At 36.9% G+C, this 10795-nt stretch overlaps 1 protein-coding gene across 1 annotated transcript; it reads right to left on the reverse strand.

Annotated features, from left to right (window-relative positions):
* Positions 1-611: 611 nt before the first annotated feature.
* LOC118824415 (coiled-coil domain-containing protein 17-like) lies at positions 612-10794 on the reverse strand. Its single transcript, XM_036594538.1, has 13 exons — positions 9832-10794; positions 9102-9227; positions 8870-8972; positions 8202-8367; positions 7207-7320; positions 6906-7063; positions 6453-6587; positions 6230-6366; positions 5375-5460; positions 4626-4841; positions 3891-4113; positions 3485-3595; positions 612-943 (listed from the first exon to the last, which is right to left on the reverse strand). Exons 1-13 carry the CDS (start codon positions 10120-10122, stop codon positions 800-802), a joined length of 2010 nt encoding a protein of 669 aa, XP_036450431.1. The 5' UTR covers positions 10123-10794; the 3' UTR covers positions 612-799.
* Between the last annotated feature and the right edge of the window lies 1 nt (position 10795).

Below are 10795 nucleotides of genomic sequence, written 5' to 3' on the forward strand. Positions count from 1 at the left end.
TGGCTCAAAGCACATAATTATGTTTCATATTTAGAGTATTTATTTGTCTGTCCCTGCTATTCTTTCTTTGGTCCCTCCATCCTGCCATAGAAACCCACATATTTTCAGCTAGAGCAGTAGAACTTGGCATAAAGATTAGACTGTTAACCTGAAAGCAGATGTAGCTACACTTCATACTGACAGCACTTACTTCATTCATTTTTAATAAGGAAATGTTTAATGAATGATAAAGTAAACACATTATAACAATAATAAACTACATCAGACATAGAACTTAAAACTATATATATACATGTATATATATAGACACACACACATATATATATATATATATATGTATACACATGTATATATATATATATATATACACACACATAAATAAATCACATGTTTTTTTTTTCAAGTCATCAGTAATGTCATTATAAGATATTTTTTATGATTAGCATAAATCATTTAGAGAAAAAACAAAAATAAAACAAAAGAGTTTGAGGAAAATTTGGTTTCCCAATTTATGAGCTCTTTAAATTTTAGGCTTGTTTATTATTTTTGAAGATGAATACATGACTGCATTTATGCAGAAAGCAGACCTAGAGTACATTTTTACTTAAAAGTAACAAGTAGAAACCTTGCTTTCACTTGATTATATCTTACATATTGTCACTTTTGAGTCTTAAAAAATGCATGCTTTAAAAGTCATTAAATTTACAGTAATTACTGCACACAAGATCTTGTTTATTACAAATGATGAGCGCAATGCAGAAGTGCTTTTCTTTGATTTGCAGACAAAAGTTCCTGTTGGTCACTCAGGGTTATCAAACAGTCCTGTTGAAGGTGGGTCCAGGCTCTGGGTGAAGGCTGGTATATAAACCTGAGCACTCTGATCTGCTGGAGTTCTGACAGGTTCACGAGAATACTGCCTGGAGAAGCGGTGCCTTGGAGTTGTCTACATAAGAGAAGAGAAAACACCCAATTAAGAAACACTATGAATTTATAACATCTTATCTGTGACCTTGCTGATCAGTTCAGTATAAAGACTCACTGGGACCATCATAAAAGCTGCCCACATTAAATTCATAGAGAGGGTAATGTATGCAAGAACAAGTCATGAAGCTGAAAAAACATATCTTGAAGCAATTCCTTTAATTCCTTTGTTTTTGCTGCTGTAGTTTGAACTGAATTAACCCCTCATGTACTTACAGTGAAATAAGATAATTGCAATATATAGTATGATTTACACTGTTTTATATCTTCTTAATGCCACTCTTGCCAAAGGAATGAAAATGAGGCTGACAATGAATGAAAGCTAGCAGGGTCCAATTAGCATGATCTCACCATTGTTTGCATCTTCCCACTAACTTTCATTTATCATGAGTATCATTAACACAGTAGGCTGAAGTTTCTGTTTAAACTAACACCAGTGGGAGAATACTGTTACTGCAATGTGACTTCTCTGCCCCCTGTAGGACATTGCTGAGTAATGCAAATTGCAATTGCAATACACAGTAAGTGGAGTGTTTTGGAGTGAAATATGCAAATATTTAAGGATCCATTTGTTAATATACATATTGACAATGTACAAAAGTGCTAAATCATTTAAAGGAGAAGTCCAGTAATTTTTTTCAAACTTTCCACATAATTAAATGATTAAAATGTAAACAAAGTCATTCAGAGAGGTCTGATGTGAAATGGATAACAGATGTCTGAAGTGTTTGTCTGTAAAAGTTACATCACAGAAAGTTATTACATTAAATGGTTATGAATACACCATTAAAAGTGATGCCTGAGATACTGAGATAAGATTTTGAACTAAAATGTATTTGTAAAATACAACCCCAATTTCAAAAAAGTTGGGATGCTGTGTAAAATAAATGTAAATAAAAAACAGAACGCAATGATATGCAAATCTCATAGATCCATATTTTATTCCCAATAGAACATAGAACACGTATCAGATGTTGAAAGTGAGACATTTTACCATTTCATGAAAAACATTAACTCATTTAGAACTCATTCAGCAACGTAGCTCAAAAAAGTTGGGACAGGGGCAGCAAAAGGCTGGAAAAGTAAGTGGTACTAATAAAAAACAGCTGGAGGAGCAAGCTGCAAATAAATCACATGACTGGGTATAAAAAGAGCATTTTAGAGAGGCAGAGTCTCTCAGAATCAAAGATGGGCAGAGGTTCACCAATCTGTGAAAAACTGCGTCTAAAAATTGTGGAACAATTTTAGAAAAATATTCCTCAACGTAAAATTGGGAAGACTTTGGATATCCCACCATCTACAGCACATATCATGAAAAGATTCAGAGAATCTGGAGAAATCCCTGTACGCAAGGGACAAGGCTGACGGTCAATATTAGATGCTCATGATCTTCAGGCCATTTCACTTCCAGAAATCATTGTCTGTGAACACAGTTTATTGTGCAATCCACAAATGCAAGTTAAAACTGAATCATGCAAAGAAGAAGCCATATGACAACATGATCTAGAAACGCTGCCGTCTTCTCTGGGCCAAAGCTCATTTAAAATGGACAAAATAGAAAACCTTTCAAAATTTTAAATTCTTTTTGGAAGCCATGTCCTACAGACTCGAGAGGAGAGGGACCATCCAACTTGTTATCAGCGCACAGTTCAAAAGTCTGCATCTGTGATGGTGTGGGTTTACATTAGTGTCTATTGCGTGGGCAGCTTACACACCTGGAAAGGCACCATCAATGCTGAACAGTATATAGAGGTTTTAGAACAATATATGTTCCCATTCAGACAACGTCTCTTTCAGGGAAGGCCTTGTATATTTCAGCAAGACAATGCTAAACCACATACTGCATCCATCACAACAGCATGGCTTCGGAGAAGAAGAGTCTGGGTGCTGAACCGGCCTGCCTGCAGTCCAGACCTTTCACCAATAGAAAACATTTGCCCCACCATGAAACGAAAATCCGACAAAGGAGACCCAGGACTGTTGAGCAGCTAGAATCCTACATCAGACAAGAATGAGACAAAATTCCTCTCCCAAACTCCAGTAATTGGTCTCCTCACCTCCCAGATGTTTACAGACTGCAGTTAAAAGAAGAGGGGATGCTACACAATGGTAGACAAGGCCCTGTCCCAACTTTTTTGAGATGCGTTGCTGCCATCAAGTTCTAAATGATGGTTAAATATCTCACTTTCAACATCTGTGTTCTATATTCTATTGGGAATAAAATATGGGTCTATGAGATTTGCACTGTTTTGATCTGTTTTCACCTACATTTATTTACATTTTACACAGCGTCCCAACTTTTTTTGGAATTGGGGTTTTATGCTCATGACAGAAAGGTACATGCAGGTTGTTGTCAGGCAAAATAGTTTCCAATAAAACTTTTTTAACACATTCCATATAAAAAAGCAGATAACATGACCCGAAATAGTAGGTACAGCTAAAAATATGAACATACTAAGAACACAAACTAATAGAACATCAAATTGAAATTTCAGATGCATACCACAGGAGCATATCTGTAGATCCCTGCAGTGTAAATGCTGATTGGAACAGCGCTCTGAATCTCTGCATCTCTTGCGTTCACAATCCTCAGGTACAGTTCTGTGTTGTCCAGCTAGAGTAGAGAGCACATTAATCAGATTTATGTATTATGCACCACCAGCCAATGCTGAAAATCAAACAATTAAAAAAGGACACTCAAATTATGCCTCTAATGTTAATCAAATATAAAACATGGGCATAAAAACAACACATTAGAGCATCTCAGAGAACACCTCATGGTTCATTTGTCAAGGATGTGATATAAGGTGATTAACAACACAATCCACTCTTACTCTGAGACGCTGGAAAAATCTGGCCCAATAACACATTACCAGTGGTGAATGGATAGTAAATGTGTTTGCATAAACCTGTGGAACAGTATTGACTTCTGCCGTTGTCATCGAGGGTTTAGCTGGAAGGATGCGAACAGGTATTTTCCATCTTCCACTAATGATGCGATTATGATGGTCGAAGATGTCCAGCTTCACCCAACCCCGTGGAGCTAGATGGGTAACCTCCTGTCCGTAAACATCATATCCTCCTGAGGCCTGCACCTGCATCACTAGAGAGACCGATGGGGCAGGTTGGACCCTAAGTGAGGTAGAACATCAGAGTCAGACATAATTTCTACACAAATTATATTTATAATTTGACTTTTAGTGGATTATCCTAGTTGCATCCCTTTGGAATCACTCTGTCAATATACATTTTTTCTATTTATAAAACATAGATTTAAATATTACAAACTCAACATCAACAGGTATATTTAGATGTTCAAAATGTCAAGTTTTCTGAGAATAACAAGAAATGATTAAATAATGAATAAATTACTGTTTGATCAACAGTTTTGAAATACGAGGCATTCTGGATAATATTGTAACTTCATTCTTAATAGTAAACAGTTTAATATTAATAGTAATATGAATATTAAACTCAATTTTAGAATCACCTACAGCTCTAGTCATCAGTCAGTTTCTTAAAGTTTCCTACTAATCATTTGAAACATGTAGTTCCTAGTACTTTAAAATCATTTTATACCTTACATGCACCCAAAGTAATTTTATATTATTGAAAACATCCATTTCAGACCATTGACCGCTTACTCTGGGACTGCTTGCTTGGAGGCGAGGACTGCTTTTTGTCCTTGATTGTGTCGAGGAGGGTGTGTGGATAAGATGAAGGGCTCACAGTAGACTGGGGGCAACACAGAAGGGCTCCCCAGACACTGCTCTCCGCTGTATAACCCTACCATCAGGCGACACACTCTGTATGATGGACATAAGCCTAAGAGGAAATCATAAAACACCACGAAACCTGCCCTGCAACAGCAAAACACAAGAGATAAAGTGGATTCTTCCATGTTGTTGCGTATGATTGGCATCACTGAATACTGGGTTGCTGGTTCATTTCATCATACATAACTAGTTTTGTAAAACATTAAATTTACAGGTTTCCCTTTACCAGAAATGTAGCTGGTCAAACAAGACATGTTTAGTGTCTGAAATTTTCTTCTTTGGTTCAGAAGTAGAGCTACAGTGCCAGTATAGCTAACAAATAATGGAAGCTTTTACCCAACAATTAGGATTGCATGTTGTGCATGCATAAAGCATCACATTTTTTCCCAAACTGTGTTGATTTTTATGTCAACGTTGCTGTGTATGATAAAAATGGACATAGGTATTGACAAAATCGTCTAAGCTTCCATTACCTGTTAGCTACATTATCCTCTTATCTCCAGTGCAAACTAATGATGCAAACATGTCTTTGCTGATGGGCTACATTTGGGGTAGGGGACACATAAGGACGTGATTTTTTGCCTGTTCTTTTAATGTTTATTTAACAAAATACAAACGTTGGGTCATAGGGAGCAGGACCTAAGCCTTCTGATACATCCATGGAGTATGTGTTGTGGGATGGTGTCTGTGATCTGGGTTCCTCCTAAGAAGATCAGAAGAACAGTAGCAGTAGTATGACATGAGACAATGCACAAATTTTGAAAAGACTGCTGCATGATTACAAGTCCCATATGCAAATTACGTAAAATCTTATCTTAAAGAAATAATTTTGGTTTAAATGTGGTCAACTTTGCCCTCACTCAAGTACATTGCATAGCTAAAAGTATATTTTGTCCTATTATAACAATATGTAATTTCCATTTTGTCCCATTTGAACAAATTTCAAAGATAAATTATTTCATATCGTTACAAATAAATCACCACACCTAACAGCTTTAAAAGAATCATTTGTCTTTTCCGATCCGATTTCATTGTTATGATACCGCCAATTTTCACTAGCTCCTCTATGGGATTTCCCATGTTATCCAAATGCATATTCAATGTTTTATCCAAATATCAACTTAGGTAAACAAATTATATGCATCCGGATATCCACATATTCAAATAACCTCCCTCACCATCCGACTTGTGTCTAACCTGAGGGAAACACTGGACATGGTTTAAAGCAATGTGTGTGCAATAATTTAGGCATGTAATTTACACAATGTTAAACATCATTCTGCAATACTGGTGACTTTAAGCTTCCATTGCTAGATACATTAGCATCATAGCTCTAATGCAAAACTAAAGAAGCAAACTTCAGACACCAAACATACTTCGGCTGATTAACTTAATTTCGAGTAAGCAAATTAAACTGTGTAAGCTTGATTTTCAAACTGTATCTCTATATTGACCACTAAATCTATACTGACCAAAGGAGGAAAAGTCACTAGGGTTGGTTCCACCTTCCTGCTCCTAATCAGCTTCCTCAGATGATTAATCTCAATCTCATTTTTTAACAGGTCAATGTCCATCTTCATACTCCTCATCTCCTGTTCACTAGGTTGGTCTAAGGAAAACAAAGTCAAAGCTCCTTTTTCACACAGGACTGCTGCCAAACGGAGTTATGCAGCTTTTAAAGGGCTCAGATCTTACAGTTTGGAGTTGTTCTGGTGAATGCAGATCTTCTCTTTCTTAACTGCAGTCTCATGATTTCCTCCTCCAAGCGCTGGTTTTCGATCTCAGTGGAGATGAGCTCTCTAAAGAAATCTTTCTTATTGTCCTTTGGCTCTGTGTTACAGACAGCACATAAAAATGTTTATCTCAAACAAAATGTACAATACTGTACAACTTTTTTAATTGTAAAAATGTTAGCACAATAGTAATATTAAAAAAAAACATATCTGCTGTCATAATGAAACCTCATCTCTCTAAAATGGTAACTTTATAGGATAAAGGAAAAAGACATAGGTTTAATGTACGTTAACAAGATTTTATTCCATTTAGTGGTCTAATTGTCATAAAATGTTGACACAGTGTGAAGGACAGCTGGCATTTTCAAACGGTTATGACGTTTTGCTAGGACTTGGCCCTTGGATATAGGTATACTTGGCCCATGTTTTGTTCTCTCATTGTGATAGGTCTTGGGCAAAGGCTGTTTCCCAGGCAGTATTTCCACTTTGAGGGCTTCATTTAACAAGTCCTGCAGCTGAGCCAATATCTGAGGATCCGTCCCGCCGTTCTGGAGATAGGAGAGATGGAGAGTGCTGTGGAAAGAGATTATCAGATTGCATGGATCCATTTAGATAAAGCTATATTTTATTTCATAAGTCAGCTCCATTTTAAAGGCCAAAGCAACGAATCTGAAATATGAATTTATCAGTAATCCTCAAGTAAATGCACACATTACCTGATTTCTGAGGAAAGGACTCCACCCCCATAAACAGGTATGTAGGTTTGTGTTACTCCCTCTCTAGTCTCAGGTATGAGCAGGTGTGGGTTGCTGCTTTGGAGACTGTCTCGCCTACGAGATAAGGTGTGGGACGTGTTATTAGCAGAAGTTTAAAGCAGCATTGAGTTTGAGGATTTGGAGACCTCTCTGGAGGAAATATGGAACTGCAAGCAAGAACGTTTTTGTAAAGTCACCTGTGCTGAATAACACACTGATGATTAATCTGGTAGCATTAGGAGTCTGGCCCAAAAACTATTGTGCTCAATAGTTGGGCACTTTTGAGCCTAAGATTGTTTCATCAGCATGTAAAGACATATGACAGTGCAAAAATAAGCACTCTGAATTTTTAAACTAGAGCTGTACAGGTTTTCCTCTATTGACTCAGTAATGCTACTGCTTTTTTAAAAAATAAATTTTATATAATGAGACTTTTAAAAATGCTCTAACTGACTATGAAGCCCCACTGGTGACATTCTGTATAAATAAAAATAATGCATGGCCACACCTTATTAAGGTGTGGAAACGAGATCCTAATGCATGACAACAACTTAGTAAGGTGTGAGAATAAGATTATTAAGTTGTGGCCACAACTTAGTAAGGCTTGGGAATGGGCTCATGCCTTACTAAGTCGTGGCCACGCTTTAGGATCTTGTTCCCACACCTTACCAAGTTGTGGCCATGCATTAGGATCTCATTCCCATGTCTTATTAAGTTATCTTACTTGATTATCTTGTTCTCATGCCTTACTAAGCCATAGCATTATTTTTATTTATACAGGATGTCACCAACAAAATACCAAACACACATTTTAGACATTACTTTTACTTAATTTGGGTCTCTAGAATTAAAAAATAAACATACACATTAGAATTACTATAGCAAGACTTCAGGTCATCAATACATAAAAATTTAAGAAGATAAATTGTAAAAAAATTAAGGAAATTCTTTCAAACCCTTTAGAGGTAGCTGCCATAGGTTCAGTGGGATTGTGCTGTAGGTGATCTATGAGGGACTCCAGTAGTGTGGTGTTCCTCTCCTCCTGCTCTTTCAGCTCTAAGAGCATTTTCTCTAGTTGAGCTACTTTCCTGTTTTGAACTGTGAGCTCCTGTCGATTAATCTCTGCAATTAGTAAAGAAATAAATCGCTGTTGTCGGAACAAAACCTTGTATCTCAAAATTGATAACTTTACAGAAGATTACTTTGAATGTAAGTCACTGGAACCAGACTTTTTTCCAAGTCATTCTTCATCATTTCTTTTGTTCCATTCATCATAAATATTACACACTGTGTAAAAGGCAACAGTCATTTTCAAATTATATCAAAAACTGAAAAATGACAAAAATGGAGATACAAGGTTTTGTCTTAACAATAGTGAAAAGTTGGCACTTATAAAAAACACAGCTTTCTGTGGTAGCGTAGCTCATATTATGCCAATATGCATGTGCTTTTATAGGTTTTACAATTTAACAATGCATAAGCCAAACAGACTTGATTTTAAAGTAATATTCTGTTAAATGTAATTGTTTTCCTCTTTTTTAATTGTGTGACCTTGTTCTGTCCAACTACATAAAACATTTCAGTTATATTTAGATCTAAACATGTATAGGGAATGCATTATTACCTCTTCTTTGCTTGTTCAGTTTTTTGCTGTCACTCGATTGTGGTGCCTGGCGCTTAGGAATCTCAGAAAGGTCTTGAATTTGTTGATCTGTTCTGTCTGCTGTCTGTGCAAATTTATTTACACAACTCTTTATCAAACGAACCGAAATCACTGCAATTAGGCATGTGGTGGCAATCACAACAAAAGCTGAGGCCATAAAACATTTGTGGGACTGTTTATGCGTGATTCTTACTGGTTCGCTGTTGGGTTTTCGTAGCTGGTGCTGAGTTCTTGTGTCAAAGTTCTGCTGGGTCATTTGGGCTCCTTTATAAGGCCTTTCCTGCTGATGTTTCCTTCGCAATTCTCTGATCCTCTCACCCTGTAGGAAGCTTTTGCAATCATTATTTCAGAATAACAGCTGACAAAAAATGCTGTGTCAAAAAATGCATTTATGTTCCTCATATGCAAGTTATATTAAACCTACATTAAATACCATAGCACTTCTTATTTCTTGTATGTGAAAAGACCACTACCAACAACAATTTTCTTGGAAAAAAAAGATAATTCACAAAAATGGATTAAATATGGTTGCCCTTTATATCGTATTAAGCTCTGTAGCAATGCTCTATAACTACTTGGAATTAAATCTTTTTACAATAACTCTAAAACTTAAGAACATTTTCCTTCTCCTACACAGTTGCCATTTTGGAGATAAAAGGTTTTGTTGTTCTGACAGCAACTGAATTCTATTCTATTCTATTCCATTCCTGTAAATGGCATTGTGTGAACCTGTCGAACCTCTCAATGCAGCCCAAAGGCCAAGGCATGCCTTTCTTTCCTTTAAAATGTTATCAATCATAGTCAAAACATGATACAAAATATCTACCATCACAGAAAGCAATGCATATCAAAATCTTCCACAATACTTCCACAGTGTAGTTATTACACCCAACCAGCACGACACATTTAAAAAAAAACAGTACCATGTTTTGAGTGAAATCAGACTCCTGTGTCTGATGATCAGCATCCCCAATACAGAATCTCTCCTTATGCTTCGCAAGAAAATGCGATGATCTGAAAGCCATATTACATGTGGAACAAACGAATGAATCCATTGCTCTAAGTAACTGAATTTTGTAAACAGAATAGGTGACGTGAAAAGTCAATCCAGACACTTTGTGTATGGAGCTGCTCTTGACAACCACTATACAGAACAAACGCACAGCAGCACCACCTGGAGGACACGCGTGGAATAAACTGTTTAACGTTTCCATTGCATTATAGTTTCAATGTATTTTACAGTTCAATTATCTTTTTTTTCTGTTACGTTTTCCTACAAATAAAATCCCATTTGTTGCGACACTTTTCTCGCATTCAGCCGATACATACATTCCTGCAGAGGTTCACTGACATCATTGGCGCTCACTAAAATCTTCTGTGTAGTCTAATAGGAGATTGACGTTATAATTTGAACAAGATTGTAATGCACATTGAGATTAATAACATTTAAACATTATTCATTGGGGTCTTTCTATTTATTATAAGGGTTCTCGCATGGTAGATTGAAAGCACCGGGCACAGGCCACATCTCAAGTTGCTTGCAGTCCTATTTATTTCTTCTTTGTTGAATGGCGGAGGAATACGCTCGTTGTTTTTGATGGAGCTGTAACCCAGTTAGCAGTTTTTTTCCTCCGTTCAGCTCTGTTGTGAAGTGAACAGACGGACGGCCGCGTCGACAAACCACAGCCTGCGGCCTGGAATCCGAACGTCACCGAACGAGTGACGAGTCGGAACGACCAATAGAAATCGCGCTCTGTTTTGCATAATTAATACTGGCGATGATCGACGTCGAATTTGAACCAATAGACGAGGGTCGTAAGCGCATGGGCTCTTCGTTTAGACCACTAGAAACGCAAGGGCGGGACTTAACGCTTTCCGTGCGTTAAG

The sequence above is a fragment of the Colossoma macropomum genome, unplaced genomic scaffold (genome assembly GCF_904425465.1).
Source record: "Colossoma macropomum unplaced genomic scaffold, Colossoma_macropomum, whole genome shotgun sequence".
Classification (NCBI taxonomy): Eukaryota; Metazoa; Chordata; class Actinopteri; order Characiformes; family Serrasalmidae; genus Colossoma; species Colossoma macropomum.